The sequence below is a fragment of the Engystomops pustulosus genome, chromosome 9 (genome assembly GCF_040894005.1).
Source record: "Engystomops pustulosus chromosome 9, aEngPut4.maternal, whole genome shotgun sequence".
Classification (NCBI taxonomy): domain Eukaryota; kingdom Metazoa; phylum Chordata; class Amphibia; order Anura; family Leptodactylidae; genus Engystomops; species Engystomops pustulosus.
This window is the reverse complement of record NC_092419.1, coordinates 95,890,933-95,908,876: the sequence shown is the minus strand read 5'-3', so window position 1 is coordinate 95,908,876 and position 17,944 is coordinate 95,890,933. Positions and strand designations below refer to the sequence as shown.

Below are 17,944 nucleotides of genomic sequence, written 5' to 3'. Positions count from 1 at the left end.
ACAGGTAAGGAATTGAGCAGTTTCAGTGTAAAAATGTAAAATTATGCTAATGAGCCTTAAGTGAGCCTGTGTTCGGAACACAGGGCGCATTGCGATCCGTTATTACCATGATTATACATGCGCGCAGGCTCAATCAGACAGCCTTGCCCGCACTCCCTTTCTCCCTCCCGAGAGCTGGTAACGTCACCGAGTTCTCGGAAGCTCTGGCGCATGCGCCCCAGCACTACAAAGCAGGAGAGCTGATTGTGTATCCTGGATCTTCACCAAACCACCAAAGAAGGAGTCGGTGACTATAAAATATCTTAGTTTACATTACAAAAGCTGAGTCAGATAACTGTACATGAAAGCTGTAGAAAACGTAAAAGCTTTTCCTTGAAATAAAGTCTTTTGAAACTTTTTTCAAGGTTACTTTTTGGCCCCACAGAATTCCTCATTATTTTCCATCCCATTTTCCCTCCCACTTCTTTTATCTGAAGTCCGACTCCCTAGGGACACGTAGTTGGGGCTGTCACATGACATGCATATTAAAATGAATGACCTCATGACCACTTTATTTAGAGAGTATGTGTGGGGACTGGAGGACAGATCTGAACATCTTCTTGAGACCATCATGTACGTATCAGTCCTGCTCTTACTTGGATCTGTGTCGAGGCTCTGTAGCGGGGATCAGTCATGTCCTGGTGAGTACATGAGTTATATCTATCTATTAGAGTAGGTGATATTCAGCACTTTGCTATTATTATTTGCACTAAATCCCCTTATACAGGCAGTCCCCGGGTTACGTACAAGATAGGTTCTGTAGGTTTGTTCTTAAGTTGAATTTGTATGTAAGTCGGAACTGTATATTTTATAATCGTAACACCAGACAGAATTTTTTTGGTCTCTGTGACAATTGAATTTGAAAACTTTTGGATTGTCATCAGAACCAGAATTAACAATAAATCTTAATTACAGACACATTTGCTGTTTATTGTAGCCTAGGACTAAAGTACAATAAATTACCAATATCCAAAGGTCCGTTTGTAACTAGGGGTCGCCTGTAAGTCAGGTGTTCTTAAGTAGGGAACCGCCTGTATACTACTGTATTGTGTATTTTGACATTGTTTTAGGAAAAGAAGTTTAACAAAATCTTAAAAGTTTTTACAACATGATATTTGAGGGTACATTCATGTTCCACTCCTCACATAAACTGTTTTCTTTTGGCAGAACTTAAAGTTTTAGGGATCGGGGAGTCAGATAAATTATCAATTCTTCGAGGCTGTCCTGGTTATCCCGGCCTTCCGGGGCAAAAAGGAGAAGTTGGGACAACGGGAGACAAAGGTTTGTACAAGTTATGAAGTATTAAGGTTTATGGGTTGTGAAAGATATTCCCTATAATGTTGACGCTTCTCAGGACAGGTATATTCTGTGGATCTTTAGACACAGCCCATGTGGGTGTCACTAACATGAGTCTTGTCACCACTGTAATGGGTGTATACTGAACGATATGGTGGTGTCAGCCAGATCCTGAAAGGGACTTCATATTTATCTTTGCTGTAGGACTCTCACATGTAGAACCCTATATAAGGGAGATTTATCATGAGTCTCTGAGATAAAGCTGTTCTGGATGCCCATGGAACCCAATCAGAGCTCAGCTTTCATTTTATAAACAACTGTGGGAAGATAAAAGCTGAGCTCTGATTGGTTGCATAGTTCTGCTCTTAGACACTTCTGATAAATCTCCCCATATGACTCTATTTCTATACCTTCTAGGACAAGCGGGATCTGTTGGGTTGCCAGGAAAGACTGGACCTCCGGGTGAGAAAGGTTAGTAAAGAACTATGACATGTAATGAGACTATAGCTAATAACAACGCTGCATGAAGAATTGAGATGATGGGGGTCATTTACTAAGGGCCCGAATCGTGTTTTTTCCGACGGGTTATCCGAATATTTCCGATTTGCGCCGATTTTCCCTGAATTGCCCCAGGATTTTGGCGCACGCGATCTGATTGTAGGATTGTGAACTCCAGTTAACTCTGACGGTCTTCAGCGCAGCAGCGACACCTGGAGGACATTGGGGGCGCACGAATCGCCGGAAGACCCGAATCCTCCGCAGAGAACGCGCCGCTGGATTGCGACAGGACCGGGTAAGTAAATCTGCCCCGATATGTTCTATCTGCTGGGATACTTAGAGAATGTTTTCTTCCAGGACAAGGCGGATCTGCTGGGACGCCAGGAGTGGCTGGACCTCCAGGTGAAAAAGGTTAGTAAAGATTCTGGGAGAGATTTACTATACTGGTTGCATGTGTATTTATGAAGTGTTTGCGCTAGTATTGTGTTGTGGCCGCGCTATGCGCTCCGCAACACAATCCCATGCACAGAAAAGGGCATTCTGGTGCGCACCAGACGCCATATTTATGGCGAAAAAAAAATTTGTTTTTGCACACAGTTCCTGCACTTTGGGCACGTGCAGCGTGCACCACATTAATGTAGATCAGGATCCGCTCTTCATGAGTTTGTCGTCCGCTGCACATTAGTGGGGCAAACTGCACCTAGTAGCTGTTTCCTCACTAATAGTAAATCTGAGCCTCTGTCTCAGTAGTTTTCGGGTACTTATTTTGCTACGCAGTGGGGCTTTAGCTTTGTATCAGGCCAATGAGTTACAAATGAAATGGAAACTTGGAAATATGAAACAAATGCAAAATCTGCACTAACTAAATTGTAAATGTTTTAGGATTGGTCTTTTAGTATGGGGATGAGACGCTCCTGGGCACCCACTGCACCCCATAACATTATGCCCCTGTTAAAAGTAATTTTTGTTTTGTCCTTCCAGTTGGTATTTGCGAATCTTTTAACCCGTTAACGACTTGCCCTGTTTTAGTTTTTTCACTTCCATTTTTCACTCACCACCTTCAAAAATCTATAACTTTTTTATTTTTCCCCATAAAGAGCTGTGTGGCGGCTTATTTTCTGCGTAACAAATTGCACTTCATAGTGGTGGTATTTAATATTCCATGCCGTGTACTGGGAAGCGGGAAAAAAAATTCCAAATGCAGTGAAAATGGTGAAAAAACACATTTGCGATGTTTTCTTGTGGGCTTGGATTTTATAGCTTTCACTGTGCACCCCAAATGACATGTCTACTTTATTCTTTGGGTCGGTACGATTACAGGGATACCAAATTTGTATAGGTTTTATAATGGTTTCATACATTTAAAAAAATTAAAACCTCCTGTACAAAGAATTTGGGGGGGATTTTTCCATCTTCTGGCGCCAATAACTTTTTCATACTTTGGTGTATGGAGCTGTGGGTGGTGTCATTTTTTGCGACTTTTGATGAAGTTTTTCATTGCTACAATTTTTAGGACTGTGCAACCTTTTGATCACTTTTTATTAATCTTTTTATATTTTTCAAAATGGCAAAAAAATGCCATTTTTGACTTTGGACGCTATTTTCCGTTATGGGGTTAAAGGCAGTGAAAAAACGTTATTATATTTTGATAGATCGGGCATTTTCGGACGTGGCGATACCTAATGTGTTTATGATTTTTACTGTTTATTAATATTTGTATCAGTTCAAGGGAAAGGGGGGTGATTAGAATTTTTAGGTTTTATTATTATAATTTTTTTTTAACTTTTTTTAATTTTTACTTTAACTATTTTTCAGACTCCCTAGGGTACTTTAACCATAGGTTGTCTGATCGATCCTACCATATACTGCCATACTACAGTATGGCAGTATATGGGGATTTTACTTCATTGTAATGAATGGGTTAAAACGAGACAGCTTCGGGCCTTCGTGAGACCTGAAGCTGTCATGGCAACGGATCTCCGCTCCCCGGGGAGCGACAATCCGCTGCAAGATGGCGGCACCCATGCGGCGCCATCTTTTTGAAGCCACCGGCAGCATTGCCGGCGGCGATCGACGTGAAAGCACCCGCGATTGGCGACCGCGGGTGTTACCGGTAAGCCTTTGCTGTGATATGCAGCAAAGACTTACCGGCTATGAAGAGGGCTCGGCCCGCGAGCCCTCTCCATGCACCGAGACCCACGCCGCGCATCAGGAAGGGGTTAATGGCAAGAGTATTGTAGTATCAACTGCAGGAAACTTCTGATCAATCTTGTCTTTATCTGTTTCTTATAGGAGAGAAAGGAGACAGTGGTACAGCTGTGCCTCTATACAGTAAGTCCAAAGAACCAAACTACTATCCTATCTCCCAAGTCTCTCTAAACTCCTTACTACCCAATATTCTGTACCCAGGGGTACAATCGGAAACCTCACCATTTTGAAATGGACTCCCTACAGCACACCGCACTCTAACCCAAACATTTGAGAAGCACCCTGCATTATCTCCAGGAGCACAAGTGTTTGATGTATGAGACTCTGTATAATAATACCGGTACTTTTTGTCAAAAATTTAAAAATCTAATAAAAATTATGTGGCTCATTTACTAAGGGTCCAGGGATCGCATTTTCGGTGGGAATCCCGACGATTTCCGATTAGCGCTGCATTTAACAGGGGTTTTTAGCTCACGTGATTGGATTTTGGTGCATCGTCGCTGGCTTTCACGCGACACAAATCGGGGGGCATGGCCGTTGGACAATCCGACGGATTCGGACAATGCCCAGGATTTAACATCAGAAATTGTGTCGCAAGAAACCCACTTACAAGCACCGGAAAGAAGAAGGTGAACTCCGGCGGACCTGATCGGGGGAAGCAACAGATGCAGGATTTCGGGCGCACAATGTTGGTGAATCGCGCCGGACTTCATCTTCGTCGGACATTCCGAATCAGGGATCGCGACAGGACCGGGTAAGTAAATGTACATATGTATGTATATACAAAATATTTGAGGGCCCTCTCTCTTATTGTTCCATATGTTTGTTCTCTGTAATGTAATATTATATTTGTATATGTCCCCTATGATATGTAAAGCGCTACAGAATTTGATGGCGCTATATAAAGATTCTTATTATTAGGGTTAGAGGTCAAAGGGAGCTCCACTACAATTAACCCTGTGGACGAAACTGCCGTAATTGTACGTAGGCGGCAGAGGTAGTATGGGGGAAGTGCTCGCGGGCTGAGCCCTCTTCATACATCACAGGTGTTTGCTGAAAATTGTGGGTGTTATGACGTCATCTGTAACCATCACAACCTAAATGGGGAAACCCTATTTTTCTACTAGATAATAATTTACTAAAATATTTTTGTACACCAAACAACCTTTAACATGGAGTTTTATGCTTATATATGTGTCTCCCAGCTGCCAGGAACTGCAAAGAAGTACAGAATCAGGGGGCAGTGCTCAGTGACTGGTACACCATATACCCGGATGGCCACCAGCCCCTTAAGGTCCTGTGTGATATGGACACTGATGGAGGGGGGTGGACTGTAAGTATTTACAGCATTTGAATATATGACCGTGGAGAGATTGTCTGGGGGAATATGGATCCATTGCAAAAAAAAAAAAAAAAAAAGAACGGTAGCTCAGTATTTTCTTTAGGTCAGAGAAAATGCTTAAATTCTAGGACTTTGTATGTGTCTAGGATAATAGCAGTCTTTGTGTAGACTTTATTGTCCAGACCAGGTCTATATCTATAGTGATGATACTCGCTATGAGTAGATGTGGCCCAATGCCGAAAACCGCCTCTTCTCTTACTCTAGGTCATACAGAGACGTTGGGATGGGTCAGTGGACTTCTACCGCACTTGGGATGAATATAAGAAAGGATTTGGAAGTCGGCTGAATGAATTTTGGCTGGGAAATTATAATATCCATCAAATAACTTCAACAGGTAATGAAAAGCCTGAGGACCATCTCCTTAAAAAGGGTTTTCCCATCCAAGAAAATTCTCAAATTTCAATCCCCTAGTGATGTTTACACAATAAAGATGATTTTTAACCCTTTACTTCACAATTTTACTCAGTTTTCTTGCTGTTGCAACTCCTATCACTCTGATAGTTAGAGTGGGCAGAGACTCTCTAAGCAGACACATTGGGGGTCATTTACTAAGGGCCCGATTCGCGTTTTCCCGACGTGTTGCCCGAATATTTCCCATCTGCGCCTATTTTACCTGAATTGCCCCAGGATTTTGGCGCACGCGATCGGATTGTGGCGCATCGGCATGCACGTGAGGGAAATCGGGGGTGTGGCCGAACGAAAACCAGATGGATTCGGAAAAACCGCCGCATTTAAAAAAAGAAAAAGTGTCGCGGAGCTTACACTTACCTTCACTAGGAATAGGCCGGTGAACTTGAGTGCGTTCCGATGCTCTTCAGCGCAGCAGCGCCACCTGGTGGACGTCGGAGGAACTGCCTTAATGAATCCCGGCCGGACCCGAATCCACAGCAGAGAACGCGCCGCTGGATCGTGAACGGACCGGGTAAGTAAATCTGCCCCATTATGATCCATTATGATCCATCTAGTTCTGTGAGCTGAAAATGTGGTAAGATTATCAGGGTACAGGTTATATACACTTTCATCTGGATTCTGAACATTGCACTAGTATCTGACACATAGAGATGAGACAGATCAAAGATGATGAGATCCATAAGATGCCTATTACACACAATGACAATCAGCTCTCTTACACCTCTGCTATTCCACAACACACTAGATCTGCTGTGCCCTCCTCCCCCTCCCCTGATAAAGAACTTATCTGTCTGTAGCTTTACACTGCTCACGCTGCTGCTGCCGGCAGGATGTCAGTGTCTGTGTATCAGTGTGATCTCTATCCTGGACTGCAGATGGAGGGGCTAGAGACAGAGAGAGAAATCTCAGCTCCACAGCCGTCAGACATAAAACCAAGATGGCTTCTCCGACCCTAAAGTCAGAAGTTACAGGACTAGGGGCAACTGAAATTGTGTACACCAGGACTGATAGAGACAGGTTGGACTTATATCTGTAAAATGTTGTATTTTTGTTAATAACAGTGAATTAGCGGATGTGTTATTTTGTTATCCTGAGTACATTTAAGAAACTTGTCTTTTTGGGAGGAATACCCCTTTAATGACTGTTCTGCTCATTTTTGGACACAGTACTGAGGTATCCAAGCTGTTGATTTTGTTATGCATTTTTTAAGAATTATAATTGGCAAAAACCTGGACTAGAGGTGGGATAACATGGATTATACACCTAAGACGGTTACATCTTTCAATTTCCCCACCTTTTATTTTCCTTTTATAGAGCTTAATAATGTTCTCCATATCTTTCTCTATGAAGGAACATGGGAGCTTCGTGTCGATCAACAAGAATTTGATGGTACAAAGGTGTTCGCCAAGTACGCAAGCTTCAAAATCTTAGATGAATCACAGAAATACCAATTATTGCTTGGGACCTTTCTGGAAGGAACTTCGGGTGAGCAATAGTGTTGTTACAATTATATAGATGATTATCATCAGGAAACTCATGACATAGGAGTTTCCTTCTGTAAATGCTATTTGATATATAATATTGGGTCCATAATTTATATCTATATACAGTATTTTCTGGACTATAAGACGCACTTTTTAGCAACAAAAAATCTTGCTAATAAGTGCCTGTGTCTTATAGATCGAGGGTCAGGAGGATCCAGCACTTCCAGACCCTCCTGACCGCTGTAACGGAGATCGGATGATGTATTTTCCCAGTGTGTTCCTTATGTGTGTATAGCAGGGCTGTGTATGTATTCATGTGTGTAGTACTTCCCAGTGTGTTCCTTATATGTGTATAGCAGAGCTGTGTATGTATTCATGTGTGTAGTACTTCCCAGTGTGTTCCTTATATGTGTATAGCAGAGCTGTGTATGTATTCATGTGTGTAGTACTTCCCAGTGTGTTCTTTATATGTATATAGTGGAGCTGTGTGTGTATTTATGTGTATAGCCCGGTCAGTGTGTGTGTATAGTAGTGCACAGTGTATGCAGTAGTGGTGAGTGTTCCTATTTCTGTTTGTTTGTGTATAACAGCGCTGTGTGTGTAAATGTTTGGATGAAGCAGAGCTGTGTGTGTAAATGTATGGATGATGCAGAGCTGTGTGTGTAAATGTATGGATGAAGCAGAGCTGTGTGTGTAAATGTATGGATGAAGCAGAGCTGTGTGTGTAAATGTATGGATGAAGCAGAGCTGTGTGTGTAAATGTCTAAATCTGGGATGCATCCTATAGTAAGAAGGGTATGTTGAAACATGAATTGTCAGGTTTTAAGGGCAAATTTCCAGATTAGAAAACCCATTGTTATATGGAAACTTAAGAGGGAATTCCAGGTTTCCGCATAGATTAAAGCTGATCTGGAAGTGGTTTAAAGGGGATGGCCATTTTTTTTTGCCTCCTTTAAATGCTTCATCATTTCCCTGTTCTGCCCATGCTGAACTCAGCTTCCTCTCTCCCACTGTAATTTTCTTCTCACAGTCTGTCCTGGCTGACAGAGACAGTAAGAGGGGAGGGGGGGGGGGCAGGATGTGTCAAAACATGTAATCAAAGAATCATGGAGGGTTTGAAGACAGCACAAAAGTAAGAAGCAGGGACGCTGAATCACTTGATGAACATTTAGGGATCATACACAATGCAATAAAGGCACATGGGCACAACTTATGTAAAAGAGTGTCCAACCCCTTTAAGGGTGAAGATGGCATAAAAAAATAGATGACAAGCTATTCTGATATGTGATTTGTCTTGTTGTTTTTTTTATTAGATTTTATAACTGAGGAGCTCAACATGAAGTTTAGTACTAAAGATCAAGACAATGACTTGGATGAAAGCCACTGTTCCGAACGCTTTAAAGGCGGCTGGTGGTATAAGAATTGTCCCAAGCCAAACCTTAATGGATTATATTACCAAAGATCACACCCCTCCAGACCAGAAAACTTCAACTTGTTCATTGCAAGAAGAAATAACTACCCATATAAGCATGGAGAAATGAAGATTAGGCCTATTTAGAAGGAGACCTAGAAGCAGTCCTGGAATTATATACTGTAAATCTATAAATATATGTTCAAAATACCTTATGTATATTCCATACGTGTCATAGTTATGATGTCATTGAGGAGGAGTGGAGTATGAAGGGTTAAGTTTGGCAGGGGCAGGGTTGGAGTAACCCAGTATATTGGCTATATAATTTCCCGTACCCAGGCAGTAGCTTCAGTTTGCTGCTCTAGTTCTACATCTAAATACCATGGACAATGTACAGACCATCCACTCCCCCCCCCCCCACCCTATTTTCAGACAGACTGGGGGTCATTTACTAAGGGCCCGATTCGCGTTTTCCCGACGTGTTACCCGAATATTTCCGAATATAAACCGCTGCATTTAAAAAAAAAATTGTGCTGCGAAAATTTCACTCACCTTCATCCTGGATAGATCGGTGTATTTCGAGGCATTCCAGCGGACTTCAGCGCAGCAGCGCCACCTGGTGGACGTCGGAGGAACTGCCTTGATGAATCCCTGCCGGACCCGAATCCAGCGCAGAGAACGTGCCGCTGGATCGCGAATGGGCCTGGTAAGTAAATCTGCCCCAATGTCCACTCTTGAGGTTAAATGGCCTAAATTTAAATATATATAACGGAATTCCTTTAACCTGGCATCCAAAAGGGATCCAACTTTGCCCATGCGTTTGCTTTATGTGTGGCCAGATTCAATAAAAAAAGTTCTCTATACAGGCAGTCCCCGGGTTATGTACAGGATAGGTTCTGTAGGTTTGCTCTTAAGTTGAGTTTGTATGTAAGTCAGAACTGTATATTTTATTATTGTAACCCCTATGAAATTCTTTTTGCTCTCTGTGACAATTGGATTTTAAAAATGTTGAGTTGTCATAAGAACCAGGAGTAATAATAAAACGTAATTGCAGACACCTGTGATAACTGTTACAGCTGATTATTGTAGCCCAGGACTAAAGTACAATAAATTACCAACATCCAGAGGTGTGTTTGTAACTAGGGGTCGTCTGTAAGTTGGGTGCTCTTAAGTAGGGGACCGCCTGTACTGTCACATTCTCTCCTATTCTCCCATTCTTTATGGAACAAATGGCTCTCATATAAGGTTACCAGGATGTCCGTTCTATAATCGTCTTCCCAGAACTTGTATTCCCAACACTTTGCTGACATTCAGGAAACGGCGTTGGAAGCTACTCTTCAGCACCACCTTAATTCAGGGCAGTTTTTTTTTTAGTAAGCATCTCCTAGTGCCGAATTTCTGGGTGACCGGTCCTCTTTAACACACACATACATAATAATGTATATATAATAATAGTGCAGGAATAGTGTACATTGTAAGTACCTATGGCTGTCACTAGGTGGAGATGTTGTCCCATAGGATAGTAGAATGCAGCCTAACCAGAGGACCTCTGACAAGCTGGGTACTTGAGTTGCAGACCCTAGGGCACATTCACACGCGGTACCGACCTGTGCAGGAGAGGAGGAGGAGGTGACCCTTCTCCCTCCATAGAAAACAGCGGCGCACGGCCACACACTTGCAAAAAGATACAACATGCTCTATCTTTATGCGGTATACGCATACCGCCGCCGGGCCGTCATTGCTGTCTATGGGGATGTATATTCGGCCGCATGTACGTCCCCTCATACGGCCGTGTGAATGAACCCTTAGGGCAGTGATGGTGAAACTTTTAGAACCCCGTGCCCAAATAACAACCAAAACGTAATTATGTGCCTTTAAGTGCCAACATGAGAATTTAAAAAGTAAATTATTGATCCGTGTTATTCCAAAACATTCAATCGTATCGATCTCCTGAGTATAGGAAATAAATTTCAATAAAGTTGAAAGCAGGAGAGCTTATTCAGACATCATTGTAGCTTCTTGCCAGGGTCTCTTTGTACTGGAAGAATCATGGAGCCAGCAAGGGGACCTCAAAAGAGAACTGCAGGAAGATTCTAGCCCTGTCTGGTGAACTTTGTCCTGGGGTGACAGCCCTTGGTGCCCACAGAAAGGGCTCCGAGTGCCACCTCTGGCACCCGTGCCATATGTTCGCCATCACTGCCTTAGGGTGATCAGTCCTACAAGTCCAATAAGCAAGTTCTACAGGCTTAAATTTAGTGACCAAACTTCAAAACACAATGGCCCAGATTAACTATGGCTTCTGCGCCAGTTTTCTGTCGGACATTGCATGCTCAGTCACACCGTGCAACACATTTAATATCCAAAGTCCGACAGAAGCGTGTCGCCCGTTCAGGGCAGTGCAGGGGGTGCCACAAATCCTGAATCTGGCGCCACCTGCACACTACACAGGTTACTGCACCTAGTACAGACTGCACTGTTTGTAGTAAATGTGGGCCAATGTCCACTTCTCTTGAAACTAAATCTAAATATCTAAACCCCACCATTATATGTCGTGTACCTAACCCACACCCCATACATGGTGGGCAGTTTCTATATCCAAATCCATTGAGTACATAACCCTTGCTCTTGTTACTGCAATAAACCATTTACCTAGTCCTGACTTACTCCCCCAAGTCCTTATGGCCCCCTGCAGCTAGACTCTGCACATTTCTTCATGGCCCATTAACATTAATAGAGCACAACAAATGGTACAGCAAGGATTAATCACTCACTTATAAAATTCAGTCTGTTGTTAATATTCTACAAAGTCCAGCACCAAGCATTAGGAGGCATCACATGGTATATATTGTCTACATCAGTACAACAGTATAGAGAGAGGACATCTACCCCTCCTAACACCGTCATGTACCTGTCAGTGCTGCTCTTACTTGGACTGGTGTCTAAGCTCTCTGGTGGTGATCAGTCATGTCCAGGTGAGTTCTTCAGAAAGACTTCCTTTAAGTTTGCATCACTTAAAGGAAATTTACCATCAAAATCAAGCATGAAAAACCAGTGAGACTTAATCATAGATCCAGGTGCCGTGACTGTGGTGACCTTCTTATATTTGTCATCCATAGCCTCCTTCCTTCTAAAATCATCTTTTATATTTATGCTAAAGAGCCAGAAGGGATCTGGGGTGTTTCCAGAGTTTCACAGGCTGTTACTCTGTGCAGGAGCACTTCCCCTTTCCCCCGGTCCCTGCACGATCCCTGATCTGGAATGTCTGACGAGGATGAAGTCTGCCACGATTCACTACAAGCGTCCGCCCGATATCCTGCATGTGTCGCTTCCCCGATCAGGTCTGCCGGAGTTCACCTTCTTCTCCCCGGTGCTATGCTTGCGACACAATTTTAAATGTTTATCCTTATCCTTCCTCTTTGAGATGACATCAGGCAGAGGGAGGGGGGAAGTGCTTGGAGAGCAGAGAGCGAGGATGAGACTGTCTAATAGCATGATTTTATATGTTGAATTTGGAAGGCAGGAAACCATGGATAACAAATATAAAAATATATATGAAAAAATTATCACAGTCTCTGTGCCTGGATCCGTGAGAAAGTCTTTATCATGAGAGATTTTGTTTGAAATTTCCTTTAAGATACATATAAATATATATATATATATAATTTTTTTTTTTGTATTGACAGAAGTGAAAGTTTTAGGGATCGGGGAGTCGGACAAATTGTCAATTCTCAGAGGTTGTCCTGGTCATCCTGGTTCTCCAGGTCAAAAGGGAGAAGTTGGGAAACCAGGAGACAAAGGTTTGTACAGTGTAAATAACTTATCACTTGTATAAGATAATCTCTATATCATGTTATAGTCACTGATACATGTATATAGAATATTGACAAATGTTTCAGCATGATTCATTATGGGTGTTTAATTGTGTCAAAAAATGGCCATAGATATAGAGCACCATCTCATCTCATGAACCTGGATATAAAGGTTGTGCCCGACAGGACATGAATAGGAATAATTTTTATCTTTGCTCTGGCTACACCCACATAGAAAGCTAATGCAATTTCTTTTCTACAGGTGAAAGGGGATTTGTGGGGGCGCCAGGAAAGATGGGACCTCCAGGCCAGAAAGGTAAGTTAAGAACTATGGAAGGGTTACTCCTCTTATAACACTTGTTGTAATAGATATATATCATTTTCATTTAGGAGAGAAAGGAGAAGGGGCTGTCGCTGAGCCGCTTTACGGTAAGTTACATTTCTAAATCTGGACTCCTGTTTGGCCAGCTTTAGCCATAAATGTCAGTTTATTGACAAAACCACATCAGAGTTGTGCCATTTTTCATAAAATTTCCATGGGTTTTCCACTGTAGACCATTAGAAAGGTTGTTATCTGTAAGGAACCAGAACCAAGTACAGGCAGTCCCCGGGTTACATACAAGATAGGGTCTGTAGGTTTGTTCTTAAGTTGAGTTTGTATGTAAGTCGGAACTGTATATTTTATCATTGTAATCCCAACCAGAACTTTTTTGGTCTTTGTGACAATTGGATTTTAAAAATGTTGGGTTGTCATAAGAATCAATATTAACACTAAAGCTTCATTGCAGACACCTGTGATAACTGTTATAGCTGTTTATTGTAGCCTAGGACTAAAGTACAGTAAATTACCAATATCCAGGGGTCCGTTTGTAACTAGGGGTCGTATGTAAGTCGAGTGTTCTTAATTAGGGGACCGCCTGTATTCAGTTTCCCTACAGCTCCTCCAGAGGAGAAAAAAAGTATTACACAGCCAGGTTCTTTTGAACTACATGGTATGTCCTTATGTTTACTGCTTTGCCCAATAGGTGACAATCTTAAAGGACATCTACCATCAGATTAGCTGATGGTAGATGATTACAACTCACCAGTGGCGTAACTTGAAGCTGATGGGCCCCAATGCAAAGTCTGTGCCAGGCCCTGACTATAATGTATGGTGCATAGTATTAGTCTTCTCATATGGGAAAGTGACACCTTATGGGCCCCCAAAGGCTCTTGGGCCTGTTTGCGTCCGCACCCTCTGCACCCCCTCAAGTTACGCCCATGCAACTCACCTCTCCGCCCCGTTCCTGGGTGCACTGATCTTCTTTTATTATAGCTTGAAATGGACGCATTTCGGAGAAATGTTACTTTATAAAATATGCTAAATGAGCAAAATGTGCTCTGCAGAGCACCACTGTGCTCCGCCTCTATCTAATCATGCCCCTGGTCCTACTTGGTCCACATACATAGTGTACAGAGAGCCGGAGATGTCGCCAGGTCTCTTTGCAAATCTCGCACATTGCACCCTTCATCGCCGGCAATGTTGTTCTCGCTCATGCACGTTTTGCAGAGAAATGGGGTGATGTGGGGTGTACAATATGTAGGCAGACCAAGGAAGGCTGGAGGCATGAATAAATTATATAGAGGCGGAGCACAACGCACGTTTTGCTCATTTGCATATTTTATAAAGTTACATTTCTCCGAAATGCGCCCATTTCAAGTTATAATAAAAGAAGATTGGTGCAGCCGGGAACAGGATGGGAAGGCGAGTAATCAGCTATTCTGATAGTAGATGTCCTTCAAATGGGAACTCTGGACCTCTGTTAATAGGTGTATTTGTGTATCTTCTAGCTGCCAGGAACTGCAAAGAAGTACAGAATCAAGGGGCAGTGCTCAGTGACTGGTACACCATATACCCGGATGGCCACCAGCCCCTTAAGGTCCTGTGTGATATGGACACTGATGCCGGGGGATGGATTGTAAGTATCTACATATACAGAATAATATGAATCCATCATGAGAGTATCCTATCCTATAGAACAGAATATATTGTCCAGACAAGATCTTTTCTCCTACACTAGGTCATACAGAGACGTTGGGACGGGTCAGTGGACTTCTTCCGCACTTGGGATGAATATAAGAAAGGATTTGGAAGTCGGCTGAATGAATTTTGGTTGGGGAATGATAATATTCACCAAATAACTTCAACAGGTAATGAAACGGCCGGGGGACCATCTCCTTATTGACCATTCTGCTCAGTGATGGTCCCATCTCTTCATCGTCTGTCCTTTCCATTGTTTTATCAATATTGTGTATTTAAAGAGGGACAGGTCATGAGTAGATGCTGCGGACTTTTCCTGCACTAGATAACATTATTCTTCTTTATTTGATGGTAGCCATCAACTCTTGTCCATTATTTTAGGAGGAATTATAGGGAACTATGTATAGATGGATGGTGGCCCTCAGAACAATGGCCCAGATCTATTATGGCTTCTCCGTCCTTTTATGGCAAAGAAAACACATAAATCTCCCTCTCGTCGTCACTTTTGGGGTTTCTACAACCTGCGACCCACTATGGGCATGTCAGGTCATAGACTGGGTGGGGAGGGGGAGTAGCTCACCACATTTACTATAATCTCCGCAAATATCTCTAGGTCGGAGTTGGTGCCCATATTCACTAAGAGGTTGGAGCCTCGGCGCAGGACCGGCGGTGGAGGAAATTAATAAATTCCCCCAATATGTTGTGGTGGGTCAAATAATCCTAGGTGATGTTAATAATTTTTTTTTGATGATTATTACTGCATAATTATCAGTTTAGTTTTGCAGTTTCAATTTTGGGGAACTATAAGCCATATCTGTGGACCATCCTTAGACATGCTACTGGACTGCTAGCTCCTGCTCCACACCAACCAGTTCTGACTCTGATCTTGAGAGGAACAGCCCACCTGGGGAATGAGTTTTATTAAGTCTGACCACTTTTCGGGGTAGGGCATGCCCACTCCTCTTCTTGGCCACAACTTGTAACCATGTATGGCTAAAGTGAGTCATGTAAATAAAATATACTTTGGCCTTCAGCACATCAAAGGTCAGTTGCGATTGTAAGCCATAAATATCGAGTACTGAGGTTGCCCTGAATGTAGGCGAATAAAGATAGTAGTTGTTGTATGTAAGGTCTTATAGAAACTTTCATCCAAGGTAGTAAATGTTAGAATTCTTGCCCTGGAATTGTGAGGAGACTTAGAATGAATTAGTTTTAGTAGAAAAACATGGCTGTGTATTTTCGAAAGTCACTCCACTCTGGTCCATAGGATGTTCCTGGTATTGCAAAGCCACCTTGGCCACCTCAGATGAGTTGTCCCCAAAGCAATCATAATATCACTTTAGGACTCATCGTAACATATGTTTTTGAGGCTGTTTTCACTTCCTTATGCTTTCCTTGCTCTCCTCTTGATTAATATAGGAACGTGGGAATTACGTGTGGATCTACAAGATTTTGAAGGGAAAAAGGTGTTCGCCCAGTATACAAGCTTCAAGGTCTTGGATGAATCTGAGAAATATACATTACTAATCGGAGCATTTAAGGAAGGAACTGCAGGTGAGCGGTGACATGGACAATATATCAACCCTGCTATGGCTTCCCCTCTCTTCTGTGGAGGCTACATCTTAAGTGGAGTAAAGTTTATAAATGAAGATGTCCAATGATGAAACCCTCATGTATGTCAAACCGATCTGATAACTGACGTCTCCATCATTTTGCAGGGAATTCCATGGGAGGTCTAAGCAACGTTAAGTTTTCTACAAAAGATGACGATAATGACACTTATGAGGGAAACTGTTCCCTAATGTACAAGGGCGGCTGGTGGTATACCAATTGTCACTCAGCAAACCTTAATGGGTTATACCATCTAGGAGCCCACACCTCCAATGCGGATGGCGTCAACTGGTACTCTGCAAGAGGGCACCAATACTCCTTCAAGCATGTGGAAATGAAGATTAGGCCTGTTCAATGAAATCTAAATATTTGTTTTGGGTTTTTTTGGGATGTTTTTTAAAAATAAATGTTTTAGTAGAAGCCACAAGCTAACTCTAATTCTTTAAGGTTTTCTAGAGCTAAAAATATTAAAGGGGTTTTCCAGGAATATGGACATCTGATACAAAAACGCATGATGCTATAAATAAATGACTATAACAAAAATCAATGTCATTAGTCACAAAATGGAGCTTAAATAGTTTTTATGATTCACAAAATTCTATGGCCTCTCTAAAGTAGGTGAAGTTATAACCAAGATGCCCGCCGCTGGAAACTACAAGTCCCATGATCCTTTAGTTCTCAGTAACTCCTCCTCCATCTTATTTTCTGCCCCCAGTGATGATGTAACAGACTGTCTTGCTCTGTTACCATAGTAATGATGTGTAACTGCCATCCATGCACATTACCACAGCACCGGCCATACTGGATGCACTGCAACCAACCTACTACAGCCAAACATAGTGGTGATCACATGACCTGCCCAGGCAGGTGTGATCCTTTAGACGGGCACAATTATGAGTTGGACTTTATTAGTAAATTGATGTGCTTTAGGATCTGGGGTATACCCCCCAAAAATGGAAACATTTAATAAAAGGACATATTAAGGGTGACACTAATAAAGGTTTATTAGCTTTTTTTCTTGTATTACATTTATTAGGGATGTACATATTCTCCTTCTTCTCAACATTGGTGCCTAGAATGGAGACACTTAAAATGAGTGCCACTCACCAATACAAGCTAACTCTGACACAGTAAGATGAGTTCTCTTGAGCTCCAATCGCTGTGCATCACCAGCCCGGGATGTCCCTTCTGGCCGCACCGGAAGTTCACATTACGCCATCTTGGTACTCCTGCATGTAGGAAGCTGTTGAGCCTCCAACGAGAGGAGCCGCGGCAGCCGCTTGTGGATTTAAATGCTACCAGGGCTTCCAGGGATGTGGAATTATTGGGGGGAATTCATTAAACCAGACTTCTGGCTTAATTTGCGCTAAAAACCACCATTATGAAGGCTTTTAGACAACTTTTCTCCCCTTTCTCACTTGTCCGACAAAGGGGTGTGGTCTAAGTAAAAGGGGACGTCAACAGGTGACAAATAGTCTGTGACACCACTGAAGGCATCTGGACCAGAAACTACAGTACTCCCTCTCCAGCAACAGAGTGAGTTTCTTCTTGTTTTTCTGGTGCAAATTGTGGAAAGACATTCAGATGTGTAGAGTCGCTGAGCATCCCCCCCCCCCTTGAGAATTTTCATAGATTGCCATTAAGGGTTCAGCTCCTTGTGGGTTTATTGGTATACTTTTCCTAGATTACGCCCATTCTGAAGTCCTTTTGCAGGAGGTTACCTTTGAGGATTGCTGAATTTAAGAACAAGCTGTT

General features: G+C 42.5%; 1 protein-coding gene across 1 annotated transcript; it reads left to right on the top strand.

The window, feature by feature from the left end:
* The first annotated feature begins 570 nt into the window (after nt 1-570).
* LOC140076465 (uncharacterized) lies at nt 571-16,547 on the top strand. The gene is made up of 17 exons (XM_072122992.1): nt 571-680; nt 1,207-1,320; nt 1,753-1,806; nt 2,191-2,244; nt 4,126-4,164; nt 5,247-5,374; nt 5,648-5,777; nt 7,205-7,339; nt 8,652-8,894; nt 11,557-11,721; nt 12,433-12,546; nt 12,821-12,874; nt 12,949-12,987; nt 14,389-14,516; nt 14,619-14,748; nt 15,998-16,132; nt 16,297-16,547. The coding sequence occupies exons 1-17, from the start codon at nt 611-613 to the stop codon at nt 16,545-16,547; spliced, it is 1,983 nt and encodes a 660-aa protein (XP_071979093.1). The 5' UTR covers nt 571-610.
* The last annotated feature ends 1,397 nt before the right edge of the window (nt 16,548-17,944 follow it).